Raw genomic sequence first — 16,552 nt, forward strand, 5'->3', positions numbered from 1 at the left:
TTCACACACACCCTGACATGCTCCCAAGCAAAATCCATCAGCTGAATTCAGATTGCCACCTTCAGAGCTGAGCAGCAGCAACAGCTTTCACTAAAGAATGATAACTGTACCAGGTTGGTAGTAGAGGACATTTTCTTCCTGCTTCCAGAAGGAGGAAGCAGAAGACCTGCCCTCTACCCTGCAAGGTCAAAATATATGTCACAAGACTCTATCCCATCCACCATCACACAGCCTCCAGGAATGTAGAGAAGAACTTACCCACTCAGGACCACAATGAAATCCATGACATTCCATCCATTCCGTAAGTAGGAGCCCTTGTGGAAAACGAACCCCAAAGCGACTATTTTAATGCCAGCTTCAAAGCAAAAGATCCCAATGAAATAAGGTTCTGTCTTCTCCTACAGGAAGGGAACAAATTAGCAGGTCAGAGAAGGAAATCGACAAGTATTATACCCTGCCTACATGTTGGAAAATATCTGGTTGCTTCTTGATGCCAGACCCTCGGTAGGCTTACTCAGAAACAAGCCCCACTGAGCTTAGTACATCTTACTGCTCAATGCTTACTTCACATTCTCAGGGACTTAATCCAGACAATGTTTGCTGTCCCGTTAAATCAAATCTAACTAGCCCCACTGATTTTGCAGGGCTTTCCTTGGAGAAGAGTCCACATTCCAGGTCCAGAGAATTGCACTCCAGTGCTAGGACCAAATGTTTCAAGCATTAAGCCTGACGCACTTTCCCCCAAAATGGAAGCTCTCCCAGTAGCCTGCCCTGGCTCCCCAAAGACGATAAGTTTGGAAAAGTGGGACTAGGCAATGGAGAGCAAGGTTCACCACACCTCTTTTTAACTAGGTCTAACTTCTGAGGGGGTCTGGGCCTGGTTCAAAAAGAGAGGAGGCTAGTGAACTGGAGGAGTTTGTTCCTTAGCAACCTCCCAATTCCAGCTGTTGCTGCTGTCACTGCTGAAGACCCCTAAAGCTGCTTGAAAAGAACTCTTTTAAGTGGAAACTCTAAACAAGAGAAAAACCAAGCAAACAGTCAAACTCAAATATGGGAATAGTTCTTTCTAAGCCGCCTACAGGTCAGTTCTCAGTGAACTGGTTATCTACGTACATGCAGTATGTCCTTCCAGGAAGAGATGTTCAACCAACAGCTCAGGGTTCATGAGTCTTTCATTATAAAGGCATGAATATTGACATATGAGAAGATCCCACTGACCTGTGGACTTATGTGCTTCATTGGGGCTATGTCGCAGAGTGCCTCCTCTGCATCCATCTGCATACAAGTTTCCCCTTAAACATGCAGTTGGTACTACCTGTCTGGCATCAGAGCCAACTCCTAGGGGCTGAGGTCTTTTCAGCCTCCTCAAAAACATATTAGAAGGGGTCAGGTGCCCCAAAGTTGATGGGCATTGCCATTCAAATGGTGGGTGGGTGCCACTTCTTGTGATTTATTATGTGGGGTGAGACTTACTTGCCCTCCCCCCCCCCATATTTTATTCAGGTCGGTACCCCTGCAGCCTGGGAACTAGGAGTGAAACTTTATTTCACAAGCTCCTGTGCTACTCTGATGGCATTTCTGCATGCCTACTAATAGATTTTGAAGCATGGCATGCTTCAGCTGACCACCTGCAGTATTATTTTATACCCTGGAACCCAATCATATTATTATTATTATTTAGTTCTTTCTATGCTTCTAGGAATATATGGAACTCCCTTCCCTGTCTTCTCATTCTGACAACAATTTTTTTTCTAATTTATTGTTAGATTCACTCTAAATACTTTACCTGAGTAGAAACCTTCAAACTCACCTCAAATTTCAAATTTCTTTGAAAGTTGAGGTGTAATTCAAAAGCAACGCTACTCACCTCCACATTCTTCAACTCCTCGCACCCTCAAAGCTCCCAGGGTATTTAAATAAATGAAACACTGTTCTAGTGACCCAGAAGTTTCACACATGTGCTACCATTTTCCGGTGCCTCATAGCCAACAAAGTGGCAAGTTAGCCCTGGACTAAATCACAGCCGGGATAACAATTGTCTATCAAGTTTGCATGTCACCCAGAGAATGGCATTTACTGGGCATCTGCTAAATTAAGTAAGTAAATAAATAAATATAATAAGAGTGCCTTTTGTTGATTAGGTGCCCTGGGCTAATATTCTGTCCATTCAATGGAGAGACTAGACCTGGAAACAACAAATGTCCTTGATCTATAGAAACACCAGTCCCAGCCCTTGTTGAAAGACTGAGAAGCTATTTCTGAACCATTATAACACTGAAGCCCTGAGGTACATCCTATTAGGTTTTCCTGCTGGGTATCAGAGTTTCCAGAGCCAGTGTGGTGTAGTGGTTAAGAGCGGTAGTCACGTAATCTGGGAAACCGGGTTCGTGTCTCCGCTCCTCCACATGCAGCTGCTGGGTGACCTTGGGCCAGTCACACTTCTGTGAAGTCTCTTAGCCCCACTCACCTCACAGAGTGTTTGTTGTGGGGGAGGAAGGGAAAGGAGAATGTTAGCCGCTTTGAGACTCCTGAAGGGGAGTGAAAGGCGGGATATCAAATCCAAACTCTTCTTCTTCTTCTTCTTCTTCTTTGGCGCTCAAGATACCCCTCACCCTTGAGACTGAAGGTTTACAATGGTAAAACTTACTTGAATCTACATCCAAGAGAATCCATAAGAACCAACCCCCACTCCCCCCCCCCCAAAGTCAACTTACTAATCTCCGAGACATAGGTGTCTTGTCGTCTTCAGGAAGGTGCTGTTCCAGGGCCAGAACAATGCAGTTTGCGATGATGGTTGCCAGAATCATGTATTCAAAAGGAGTGCATGAAAGGGTTAAGGAATACACAGAGAAAAAACAGAAGCATGACAAGATTCTAGTTTCGCTGCCTTCCTTTCTCAATCACCCAGCCAACCCTTTTGTCACTACATCCATGGCTGTTCAATGAACCTTCACAAATCTCACATACAATAGGAAGTTAAGCCTTCAATTTTTCTGGGCAGTACCATGAAGCATCCTGATAAGGCTATTTGGAAGCGACAGGAGTGATGGAGGAAAGAGCCAAGTATATTGACAGTTCTCTCTCTCTCTACTGATACGAGTTCCTTGTTATTAACAAGCAACCTCAGCAGTTTCAAGTTCTGCTGGAAAGCCAGCGTCGTCCAGCAGGAAAAAGTGGAATCACCCGGGTTCAAATCCGTAAAGGTAAAGGGACCCCTGACCATTAGGTCCAGTCGTGACCGACTCTGGGGTTGCGAAGCTCATCTCGCTTTATTGGCCGAGGGAGCCAGCATACAGCTTCCGGGTCATGGGGCCAGCATGACTAAGCCACTTCTGGCGAACCAGAGCAGCGCACGGAAACGCTGTTTACCTTCCCGCCAGAGTGGTACCTATTTATCTACTTGCATTTTGAAGCGCTTTCGAACTGCTAGGTTGGCAGGAGCAGGGACCGAGCAATGGGAGTTCACCCCATCGCGGGGATTCGAACCGCTGACCTTCTAATCGGCAAGTCCTAGGCTCTGTGGTTTAACCCACAGGGCCACCCATGTCCTGTGTTCAAATCCTTACTCAGCCCCAAAGTTCGCAGAATTGTTGTGAGGATAAAATAGGGTAATTCCAAGCATTCAGCCTGGAAATCCTAGGAGATAGGGTGGAATAAAACATCAGGGAATGAGTTTTAGCAAAGATCTAGACTGCATTTTTAAAAGATTTTTCTACAGAAAAGGTGTATAATAATCTCCTTTTGTGGTGGCCCCAGGGCAACTGCATCAATCTCTCTAAGCCATTCTGTGACATAAAAAGCAGCGAGTCAGACCTGGCTCATTGCCATCTGAAGAACAGCACCAGTCTGCAGTCACATTCATCCCATGCTGATGCCATGCAAGGGTTTTTTGGGTTTTTTTGCATTAAACTAAGTGCTCCAACATGGGCAACTGAAAAGACTAATCTGTCACCTTCTGCTCTTGGCAGCTCAATTGTTGCTTGGGGGTGGGCAGGAAGGGAAGTTGTCTCTGTGAAAAGTGCTTTAGAAAGCTGCAAAATATGATTATTATTGTTGCTGTTATTAATATTACCTGCTGCAGAGTTCCACTCCTGACTGGCTGCGTAGGAGGAGATTGACTTTAAAGTGGCTTTAAAGAGTTGTCAAGGTCATTAATGCAAGGATAAACCAATTTCACAAACAATTAATGCTTCAAGTCCAAAGGGGCAGCTTCTGACCTCCTCCAACCCTTCCGCTCTTTCCGTAAATCTGCATTAGGGCTCATTCCCCATCCACCCCAAGTCCAATCTTGCACATATTTTGATTTCCACCCCTCCTCTTGTTACACAGTCAACACAGCACTTTAACAATCTTCAAGACTATGCCAGTTCAGATTTGTTTCTTGTACTGGGCATTCCCTGTTGGCACTCATTCAGTACAATGGCAGACATGTACAGGAGACATGGCATGTTCACGGCAGTGCAGGTGTCTGGATACACACCAGCAAAACATTAGGAGAGAGAGAGAGAGAGAGACAGAGAGAGAGAGAGAGAGAGAGAGAGAGAAGGCCCACACAGCACCAAGGGAACCATGTGTGAGGTGCTCAGCACCATGGCCATCTCTAAGGACCACACTGGAGCCCTCAGCAGCCATACTCACATCTCAAGCCAGGGAGTGTGTTCTCCACCAGCCTAGGGTCACCAAGAATAGAATAGAATTTATTATTTATACCCCGCCCATCTGGCTGGGTTTCCCAAGCCACTCGGGCAGCTTCCAACAGAGTATTAAAATACAGTGGTCTGTTAAACATTAAAAGCTTCCCAATGCAATATGGACAGAAGATAAGAAAGTAGGAATGAACGAAAAGAAATCCCAATTTCAAATTGAAATAATAGAGAGTAAATCTAAGTTATTATCCAAAATGTATAACATCTTACTGGAATGGGATACAAAAGATGAAGAAATTAAAGAAGTTATGGTTAAGTGGGCGAGAGATCTGGGGTACAATATAGAATATGAGAAATGGTCAAAATTATGGAATGAGGGAATAAAATTCACAGCAAGCACTGCAATTAGAGAAAACTTAGAAAAGATGATATACAGATGGTATTTAACACCAGAAAAATTAAATAGGATATATAAGACTGGTAACAAGGTCTGCTGGAAATGCAAAACAAAGGAAGGTAACTTTATACATATGTGGTGGACATGTGAGGAAACGAAAAAGTTTTGGAATCAGATATATAATGAGTTAAAAAAAATATTCAGATACACATTCCCCAAAAAACCAGAGGCCTTTTTATTAGGGATGGTTGGAAAAGAAATACCGGAAAAAGATAAAACCTTATTTCAATATTCAACAGCAGCGGCTAGAATGTTAATCGCTCAAAATTGGAAAAGTACAAATCTACCAACGGTGAGGGACTGGCAAATGAAACTATATGATTTTATAGAATTGGCAAGAATGACGCAAAGAATCAGAAATCAAAAAAATACAAAGTTAGGTGAAGACTGGAATAAGTTCACGGCTTACATTGAAGGTAACTTTAGTAACTTACCAACTACAGCAGGTCGGATATAAAACTTCCGATGTTCTAAACTAAAAACCAATACCAGCAGTAAAATGAAATTATTAAAAGTAGAAACCCGAAATCAGGAGGGAAGGAAGTGAATGTATCCTAACTGTTATTTGTTTCACTTTTTTGTACCTTTTTTCTTCTTTTTCACTTTCCTTTTCTTTCTTTTTTAGTGCCTTTTTTTGTTAACCCACTTAATTATGGTGTGTATGTAAATTTTCTCTCTTTTTTATTGAATCGTTTGTTTTTCTATTTTTTTGTATGTGTATGATGAAGGAAATATAATAAAAAAAACATTAAAAAAATAAAAGCTTCCCTAAAGAGGGCTGACTTCAGATGTCTAATAAAAATCTGGTAGTTGTTCTTCTCTTTGAAATCTGGTGGGATGGCGTTCAACAGGGCGGGTGCCACTACCGAGAAGGCCCTCTGCCTGGTTCCCTGTAACTTGGCTTCTTGCAGTGAGGGAAGCCCTCGGCACTGGACCTCAGTGTCCGGGCAGAACGATGGGGGTGGAGACGCTCCTTCAGGTATACTGGACCGAGGCTATTTAGGGCTTTGAAGGTCAGCACCAACACTTTGAATTGTGCTCGGAAACATACTGGGGGCCAATGTAGGTATTTCAAGACCGGTATTATGTGGTCTCGGCGGCCACTCCCAGTCACCAGTCTAGCTGCCGCATTCTGGATTAGTTGTAGTTTCCGAGTCACCTTCAAAGGTAGCCCCACATAGAGCGCATTGCACCAAGGCAATTTGCAAGAGCTGGAGAGGTCGAGGGCATTGGGAACTGAAGTGTAGCAGGCAGAAAGTAGTGCTTTATTGACCAGGCAGCCAAAAACAGAAGGCAAAGCCACTGCTATTCATACAAGTTCTGGTCAATCCAGAGGTCTCATGTGGCCATGGACTGGTTGGACGCAGAGGAATCGTGGAAGGAAGAGCTGGGGAAGCACCAAGGGAAGAAGGCACAGAGCCTGGGGTGGTGATGGCACTGTGAGAATTCCTGATCTATGATTGCAGTCATGGGATTTTTGTCTTTCACATGACGGTGTATGTTTTGACTCCACAGAGTGGGAAGTGACGGAGACAGGATGTTTGTGTTACTGTGTTCCGTGAAGTGGGACTATTGCCATTGTTCTTTTTCTCTTTACTGTCGGATGCTAGAGAGAGAGGGAGCCATGTTGCAGTGCTCCGTGTGTGTTTATATGTAAATAAAGTAGATTAGCCAAAATGCTGAGTTGCTGAGGTCTGTTACGCAACTGCACAAACACTGCGGATCCCTAAGTGTGCCAGTGTTGGTTGGCATTGGTTGCTGTGATGTTCAGGCTGAAGAAAGCTTATGAAGCTTCCGAACGATCGACCAGGAGGGAGGGAACATGCCAGTCGGGCATGTGTCTCTGCCAGGGTCCTACTCAAGTTAGGCTGAACTCCTGACAGGCACAACAATGGACAGTCAGATGGAGAAGAGGGAGAAGACTGAGAAGAGAAGGTGTTGCAAGCTGAAGTGGTAGCAGGGCTTAGTGAGTTGGGAGAGACTGTGGCAGAGAGAAGTCAAGAAGTAGAAGCAGGAGAATCGGATGAGGGAGGTTGAGAGCCAGAGAAGGAGGGCAAGGTTGCAATCTACACCTCTCAGCCATATGGAAGAGCACTGAGCCAAAAAATCAAGCATTTAAAAAATTTGTGACTCCCAGATTGATAATTGCCAGAAGTCCTGCCTGAACATTAATTGAGGCTTACCGAAAAAGGTCCACCCCAATTACTGCTTTTAAAATCCTACCTTCCAAAACTGCTTTAAAAAAAGGTCGTTGAGGCTTCTGGTTACACCCCCACCTCCCTGCTACTACAGGTGCAAATCACAGAAGGTAGATGGATTTGACGGTCAGTCTACTACAACCTTCTGATTTCGGACCGCGTAAAAATCAACATATAATTATTCTTTCACTAAAATTTTGGGAAGGGGAAATGTTGACTTCCTAATTATTAAAAGCAGATAGAAGCACAGGGCCCAGATCCCTTGAATCCTAGCACCAGCATTTAACAAGTCCAACATATGAAGGAATAATTCTCACTGGCTATGTCTGGCTGATTGCCCAGCAGAATGAATACAGCAAGCAAGCCTGCAACTTACGTGCATTTAACTTGTGTGCATTCAATTCGAATAAAAAATAAAACGGGGGGGGGGGGGATTCCAGGAAAATGGCTTTGGCAATCCCACCTACCATTGAACCCAGTGTCCTTTGACTATAAACGATTTTGGCTTTAGGCGTGATGCCTGGAACGTAATCCCCACGTAAACTAAGAGCGTACTGTACTGCGCACCCATAAATCAATCAAACCAGAAAAATCCCCCTAATCCTCCATTACCTTCAAAAACTCTTGGCAATCAAAACACTATTGTCATGAATTTATAAGTAACAATCGGACACAGCTAGATTAGGATTGCTTCCTCCTGCGAAACAACACCCCCCCCAAAAAAAACCCACACACCTGGTGATGGGAAGCAGAAGAATAGAATCTTGGTCACAATATAATTTGGGGGCAGAGAATCATGAGGCTTCAGAAACAATGGGAAACCAAGAAAGCTAAATCCCCTCTTCTTGCTAGAGAGGCGCGTCCTCAGTGCCTCTGTGCACCAGAAGCAAAATAAGTCTGTGACTCAATTGCTGAAGAGACAGGACTTATGAACCCTGCCAACAACCTCCAGCTGGTGACAAATAGGACCTGTTGCACTCGCTTGTTCCAATTGCATATTTTTTTTGTGGCTTTCAAAACTATTGACTGTGAAGTGCTGGTGACACAAGGGGAAATTTGACAGGCTTTCGTGGGACCACATCAAATCGCCTATTTGATGGCAGATGTTTGCCACCATCCTAAGCTGCATGGAACCCTGGATGTAAAAACCAAAGTAATGTTTTATTTGAATGCCCCCCCAAACTACCATCTAAGGCAGGCATAGGCAAACTCGGCCCTCCAGATGTTTTGGGACTACAACTCCCATCATCCCTAGCTAGCAAGACCAGTGGTCAGGGATGATGGGAATTGTAGTCTCAAAACATCTGAGGGCTGAGTTTGCCTATGCCTGATCTAAGGCAGCTACCACACACTCACACACAGTATATTTGTTCTTTTGCAAGATAGATGGATAAATAGATTATGGATAGACAGATGATAGATTAGATATAGATAGATTATAGATTACTGCTGCTTCTGCTCTGGTGAGTGCTAATGGGGCCTCCTGCTGCTGCTGCATCGCCACCGCGTGATTTCTGTTCTCACTCTGAAGCAAAGTTCTTAACCTGAAGCATTATTTCTGGGTTAGCGGAATCTGTAACCTGAAGCGTATGTAACCTGAAGCATATGTAACCCAAGGTACCACTGTATATGTTTGTGCAGAAGGTATACCCGGAAGCAAAGCTGGAGGATTTGTTTAATTTAGTGATCAAAATCAAGAGGTCGTTGAATAGGAGGCTAGGAAAAGCCACTTGAGAGCAGAGAAGGAATACATCATACCAATACAACATGTAAAGGTAAAGGGACCCCTGACCATTAGGTCCAGTCGTTGAGGACTCTGGGGTTGCGGCGCTCATCTCGCTTTATTGGCCGAGGGAGCCGGCGTACAGCTTCCGGGTCATGTGGGCATGGAAATGCCGTTTACCTTCCCGCCAAAGCGGTACCTATTTATCTACTTGCCCTTTGACGTGCTTTTGAACTGCTAGTTTGGCTGGAGCAGGGACCGAGCAACAGGAACTCACCCCGTCACGGGGATTCAAACCGTCGACCTTTGGATCGGCAAGTCCTAGGCTCTGTGGTTTAACCCACAGCGCCACCCGCGTCCCTCAATACAACATGTAGTCGGTTCATGATATTAACTGGGGGGAAAGGCCATCACTCAAGCAGCCTGCTTTGCCTGCGCAAACCCGCATTTTTGCTTGTCATAATACAGGCTTGAAACAAAGATCAAGCCGATTTCCGGCATCAGAGAAGATGACGGTCATTATGGGTGATTCAAGGCTGAACATTTTCTCGCTGCCGTGCATTACTTGCTAAGTAGCAGTGACTGCAAGTCCACAATGTGCTGTTTCCCCTGTCCCTCCCGCCCTCAATGAAAGCAATATGAACGTTGGCACATCACTTATCAGGGAGCCAGCGCTGACTGTTTATATTCCCATTGCGCAGCAGACGCATCTGTAATGACAGGGTCAAAACTGGCCAGAGCCTTGCCATCCTGTTAATAGTGCATTGTCAAAGGTGTCTATGTGTCACAGAATTATTGAGTTGGAAGGAACCCCAGCGGTCATCTAGTCCAACAGGAATCTCAACTAGATCACACAAGACGGATGGCCACCCAGGCGTGTTACTCTGTTACCTATTATGTGGACAACCTGCATGAACCAGCTATTTGCAGGATTGAGCCAGCTGTAGTTATAGGGGCACCCCAAGGTCTGCCCTGACTCAACTTTACACTAAAGATAGTGCATTAGTTAAAGTTGTCCAGTTATCCAAGTATTTTTCCCAGAAGACTTCTCTATCCCATGCAAGATGATCTAAACTAACTGCTGGTATTCACAGTATATGTATTTCTTCTTCTTTCTTTGGTGATCACTCGTAGCCGAGTAATAATAATAATAATACATTTTATTTATACCCCGCCCTCCCCAGCCAAGACCAGGCTCAGGGCTAACACCAGATACAATGGTGCCTCGCAAGACAAAAAGAATCCGTTCTGTGATTCTCTTCGTCTAGCGGTTTTTTCGTCTTGCGAAGCAAGCCCATTGACGGATTAGCGGATTAGCGCTATTAGCGGCTTTTATCGGCTTTTATCGGCTTTTAGCGGCTTATCGGCATATCGGATCAGCTGATAAGCGGCTTAGCGGCTTAGAAAAAGGGGGGAGGGGAAAAACCCCGCAGGAACTCGCAAGACATTTTCGTCTTGCGAAGCAAGCCCATAGGAGATTCGTTTTGCGAAGCACCTCCAAAACGGAAAACTCTTTCGTCTAGCGAGTTTTCCATCTTGCAAGGCATTCGTCTTGCAGGGCACCACTGTATAAAACAATTGATTGAAATACAACTTAAAAAACAATATTAAAATGCAACATTAAAATGCAGCCTCATTTCAGCAGAAACTCAAAAACCTTTTGGGGGATGAAAACGTCAAGTCTTCACCAAGGCTAACTATCCAGACTGGTCCTACGTGGGCCAGAAAAAAGCCAGAGAAGTCCCCAAGTAGGAGTTCCATCACACCATCACAGAAGGAAAAAGGAAAAAAGAAAGAGGGGGAGGGGATCAAGTTAATTCCAAGCCAAAAGCCAGGTGGAACAACTCTGTCTTACAGGCCCTGCGGAGTAAGATTGTCTTCCATAAACACGGTTTTAACAATAAGTCCGTAAGTGACTGTGGAGGCCAATTCTGGATCCACACGTCCTTCCACAGTGGGGACATTGGTGGGAGTTGATCACGGTGAGGGTTTGCCAAGCATGCCTTCCTCTTAGCACGTTTCTCCCTTTCATCCTGAGTTTGAGCGTCTTCAAAATCCATGACACTTTTGTTAAAGGCCGTTCTCCAACTGGAGCCCTCGCAGGCCAGTGTTTCCCAGTTGTCAGTGTTTATACTACATTTTTTAAAATTTGCCTTGAGACAGTATTTAAACCTCTTTTGTTGACCACCAGCATTACACTTTCCATTTTAAAGTATTTAACCTGGTAAACATAATCAGCAAAAATTTCAACTTCTCCAAAAGACATGGAAAACAAAATCATTTGAACTAGAGCCACTAGCCTATTTATATTTTTGTTTCATTTTCCTCTTCTCCATTTCCCAAAGAACCTGTAAGCAACTAACACTGGCTTAAAAGGAGAGAAACAAGGACTTCACTAGCGTTGCTGCTGTCAGATGAGCCCTCTGGGTAAGAGATGCACTTGCCTAACTTAGAAGTGAAGGCAGGGCAGGCAAAGAGGCACTCAACGTTAATGTTTCTTCCTTGAAATTCAGTTTTATCAACGTCCTTTATTTTCCCACTTTTAACACAACATATAGCACCATCCATGTAGAAGAGGCAGGTGGGGAAGAATAGGAAACCTTCCGACTAAAGGAGGAGGAACCCGAAAATAGTTCAATAAGGACTGAGCATGCTCACTGATCACAGAATTCTACTGTCTGTTGCAGGAAAGAAGGAATATTGCGCATAACTGAGGCTGGGGGAATAAACCCTGAGCAGAAGCAATTCACACTGTGGCAATTTGTTGCCGTTCCTACTTGTACCTATTTTTGGAACTGTGCTCTGTTCTGCTTTCGGTTTTTCTTATTTTTTAAAATTTTCTCTAATACTTACTTGCTGGTTTTAAATTGCATTTATATTTTATTTTATTTATTAGATCTGAGAATTAATTATATTCTCACTTTTGCACACTGCCTGGAATCTTTTAATGAAATGGTGGTGAATAAATATTCCAAACATTTTCTTTAACTCATTATATACCATAATGAGTTAAAGAAAATGTTTTTAAAATACTTTTGTTGAAAAACCGGAAGCCTTTTTATTGGGCATAGTGGGTGAAGAGATACCAAGGGAAGATAAAAGACTGTTTATGTATGCAATGATTGTGGCAAGAATTTTTTTAGCCCCAAAATGGAAACAACAAGAAGTACCAACGAAAGAAGAGAGCAGGTGAAGATGATGGACTTTGTGGAATTGGCAAAGCTGACCGGAAAAATCAGAAACCAACGTGATCAAGCTTTCCAAAAAGACTGGAGTAAATTTATATGATATCTGAAAGATTATTGTAAGCAATTAACATCACTAGCAGGGTTGTCTGAAGACTTGTAATGAGAAATTTTCTACCTTTCTATATTTATTGAAATCTTGAGTTATTTTGTAATGAGTGTAATTAGAATTGGAAAACGTACCAAATGCAATGATAGAAAGGTTAATTTTGAAAGCCATGAGGCACGAGGGAAGGAAGTTGATGGGCTCTAAAGAGCCAGGGATGTAAAGTGGATAATAATGATGTGAATGTATATTATTAAATAAAGTGGTAAAGAACAGTTTCAGGTTAGGAACGGACCTCTGGAATGAATTAAGTTCTTAGCCCAAAGTACCACTGTATATATGCCTGTTCATGGCCACTGGTCCCATCACCTCCTGGCAAATAGAAGGGGAAGAAATGGAGGCAGTGAGAGATACTACTTTCTTGGGCTCCATGATCACTGCGGATGGTGACAGCAGTCACGAAATTAAAAGACTCCTGCCTCTTGGGAGAAAAGCAATGACAAACCTAGACAGCATCTTAAAAAGCAGAGACATCACCTTGCCGACAATGGTCCATATAGTTAAAGCTATGGTTTTCTTGAGCGCTGGACCATAAAGAAGGCTGATTGCTGAAGAATTGATGCTTTTGAATTACGGTGGTGGAGGAGACTCTTGAGAGTCCCATGGACTGCAAGAAGATCAAACCTCTTGATTCTGAAGGAAATCAGCCTTGAGTGCTCACTAGAAGGACAGATCCTGAAGCTGAGGCTCCAATACTCTGGCCACCTCATGAGAAGAGAAGACTCCCTGGAAAAGACCCTGATCTTGGGAAAGATTAAGGGCACAAGGAGAAGGGGACGATAGAGGACAAGATGGTTGGACAGTGTTCTCAAATGTACCAACATGAGTTTGACCAAACTACGGGAGGCAGTGGAAGACAGGAGTGCCTGGTGTGCTCTGGTCCATGGGGTCACGAAGAGTCTGATATGACTAAACGACTAAACAACAACACCACCACTATACAGTGGTACTTCGGGTTAAGTACTTAATTCGTTCCAGAGGTTCTTAACTTGAAACTGTTCTTAACCTGAAGCACCACTTTAGCTAATGGGGATTCCTGCTACTGCCGTGCCGCCGGATCACAATTTCTGTTCCCATCCTGAAGCAAGGTTCTTAACCCGAGGTACTATTTTTGGGTTAGCGGAGTCTGTAACCTGAAGCGTATGTAACCTGAAGCGTATGTAACCTGAGGTACCACTGTGTGTGTGTGTGTGTGTGTGTGTGTGTGTGTGTATTCTAAACAAACAAGCAAACAAACAAACAAACAAACGATGTACACCTCTAATTTACACAAGGTTCCTAAACAATAATAAATTAGCTTGCCAGGTCTCTTGAGTTTAATCTTCAAGGTTTTAGCCATCTTCTCAGGGTCTCCGAGAGAAGGACTGTATTGTTAGGACAATGGGTCAGGCTATTTTCCTGCTTGGCTTGAGAGCTTCTGTCATCTTCTTCCTCCTTCCCCCAAGTCAATCCAGTGCCAGCCTTTAGAACCTCGCAGAAGCAAGTTCTCCCCACCCAAGGTGCCACACTCTCTCCCCTCCCTCTCCAGACACCATCATGCCCCACTCCTGCCACCAAGCTGCCAGTCACTCTTCCTTGCATACCTACTAGGCACCACTCCCTGAGCCTTAGAAAACCTGGCAATTTCTGGGTAAAATAGATTGCAATCAGGGCTTTCAACCAATTATAGTTTCAAGTTCATAAGTGTATTGCTCTAGCCAAAGGCAATTACAAACTTGTATTAGGCAGTCGTATTAATAAACTAATACAGAACATACATCCATAAAATAAAAATCCATAATATAAAAAAAGACTTTGCCAAGTTCCTAAGCATTAAAACACATTTTCCTTTGTGCATCACAGCTCCAATTCTAATATTATTTTGCCTTTTAAAAAATCCAATTTGCCAACATCCATGTCAACCAATTATGGACATTTTAGCTGATTCACTGCCTGCCTTTTTAAAACCAAATACTCATTTGATGGCCACTTTCCCACAACCCAGTAAGCCGTAAACCACAGTTTATTGTCGAACAAGCAGTCTGCTGGTGCACACTGCCAGATCACTCCTGTTGCACTTTCCCCTGAAGTCCAAGCAGAAGTGACAAACCACAAACCTTGCTGAAATTCTCTCTTTAGCACAACTGTTAAATGAACAGTACAGTAGCTCGGTCCTCTTTTTTTCCATCTGGCCAACCAAAGGATCAACAGGGTTGCCATCTCAAAACCCCAGAGCCAGGCATGTGCCACAGAATCTCCTAGCAGAGTAGGAGAAAAGGCAGCGGTGACTCCTGCCCCCTTCCTTCCCCTGCCTCCATCTCCCCTCCTGTCTGTCCGGCACAGGGGTGAAACTAGGCTTTATTTCACCTGGTTCAAAGACCTAGTTTGGCACACACACAACCCACGTGCATTTGCGTACACACACACTCAGGCTGGGAGTCTCAAAGGGGCCCCTCTGGACAGTGGCGTAGCGTGGGTTGTCAGCACCCGGGGCAAGTAATTTGCGCCCCCTAACCCGTGGATTTGCACCCCCTAACCCGTGGATTTGCACCCCCTAGCCCGTGGATTTGCGGCCGGCCCCCCCTGCATACCCCATGCTACGCCACTGCCTCTGGAGGCAAAAAACCCCAAAAAAACTGGCAAATGTTTGTTTTTCTTGCACCCCTCACCTCAAAAAAACATTTTCAGTACATTTCCGAGCACAATTCAAAGTGTTGGTGCTGACCTTTAAAGCCCTAAATGCCCTCAGCCCAGTATACCTGAAGGAGCGTCTCCACCCCCATCGTTCAGCCCAGACACTGAGGTCCAGCGCCGAGGGCCTTCTGGCGGTTCCTTCATTTCGAGAGGCAAAGCTACAGGGAACCAGGCAGAGGGCCTTCTCGGTAGTGGCGCCCGCCCTTTGGCACGCCCTCCCATCAGATGTCAAAGAGATAAACAACTACCTGACATTCAGAAGACATCTGAAGGCAACCCTGTTCAAGGAAGTTTTTAATGTGTGACATTTTAGTGTCTTTTTTGTCTTTGTTGGAAGCCACCCAGAGTGGCTGGGGAAACCCAGCCAGATGGGTGGGGTACAAATAATAAATTATTATTATTATTATTATTATTATTATTAGTTTGCCAAGTATTATCCACCATTTTTTCCCCAGATGGTTACCATCTACGCACCCCAACTGACCCTGGAAAGACACTAGGCCTGGGCCACAATGGAGGATTCAAAATGTTGGCCAGTCTGCCAACACAACTGCCACTGCTGACAATTGCAGCAGCAGCAAAAAAAATAAAAATAAAAACGGCCCGTTTCATGAAGAGAATATACATGAGTAAAAGAGCTGACTGAAGGAAAGCAGATCGCAAGAGCTGGGCCAGAGCCTGTTGCTAATACAATAAGATTGCTCAGTAGGATTTATGGGTCTGATAGCACCCATTTGCAATATGCCCAAGTGGCTGGAAGGAAGCTCTGGACAAGGGGATGCTGTGGGCCCTGCCTGATTCAATTCGATCATTTCAACATCTGCGTCTATATACTTCAGTGATGTATAAGCAGCGAGATGCTGCGAGCTCCCTTCAGAACGGAGAGGTCCTGATAAAAATATGTAATTGATTAGATTAAATCAGAACTGGAATCTAGCCAGATAATAATAATGAGTGGGATCAGGAACAAAATGTTGCAGTACTCAGTGCTACTGTTCACCCAGGCAGGCACACCTTCTTTTAGTGTACTCCACTCCTCCTCCACCCCCCCGCCTCCCCACAGACATCCAGCATGCTCAGTCCTCTATGTGCTGTGGGGGAGGGGGGGAGGGGGAGCATCTTAGTTTCTCTCCCCACCCCCCACCCCCAGCCACTGCTTTTCTTCTAGAAAAGAAAGGTGCTGGTATTGCGTACTGTCAGGGAACTGCCATCAGTGCCGGAGGGAGAGAGCAAAATCCAGAGGGATTCCGGAGAGCGTCCCGGGATTGGGAGAGGCAGCCCATCTTCTGGGGAAGAGAATCAGCGTAGCACCAGTGGAGAAGGGGGGCAGGTGGGGGAAGCGGCGAGGCGGTCCCATGACTCCTTGCCGGGGACCAGCGGGGAGAGTAAGGGTCCTCCGCTGCCTACGCCCTCCTTGCGCAGAAGGCTTTCGCGCAGAGAGAGTAGGAGGAGACTAGGCGTCAAAGAGCTTCTTTGCTGGAAGAAGTTTAAGAAACGCCCACTG

The 16,552-nt window shown here is 44.7% G+C and overlaps 1 protein-coding gene across 1 annotated transcript in view; it reads right to left on the reverse strand.

Annotated features, from left to right (window-relative positions):
• Nucleotides 1-254: 254 nt before the first annotated feature.
• The window catches only part of LOC309534691 (voltage-dependent R-type calcium channel subunit alpha-1E-like), a gene marked incomplete at its 3' end in the record, with an annotated part of 186,644 nt that continues 170,346 nt past the window's right edge, over nt 255-16,552 (reverse strand). The window contains exons 4-5 of the mRNA XM_082227001.1: nt 2,715-2,820; nt 255-398 (exon numbers count right to left, since the gene is read on the reverse strand). Of these exons, the coding sequence (XP_082083127.1) occupies nt 255-398; nt 2,715-2,820 (250 nt within the window). The remainder of the gene's footprint in view (nt 399-2,714; nt 2,821-16,552) is intronic.

This window comes from Podarcis vaucheri (genome assembly GCF_965113315.1).
Source record: "Podarcis vaucheri genome assembly, chromosome: 6".
In the NCBI taxonomy this organism is placed as follows: Eukaryota; Metazoa; Chordata; class Lepidosauria; order Squamata; family Lacertidae; genus Podarcis; species Podarcis vaucheri.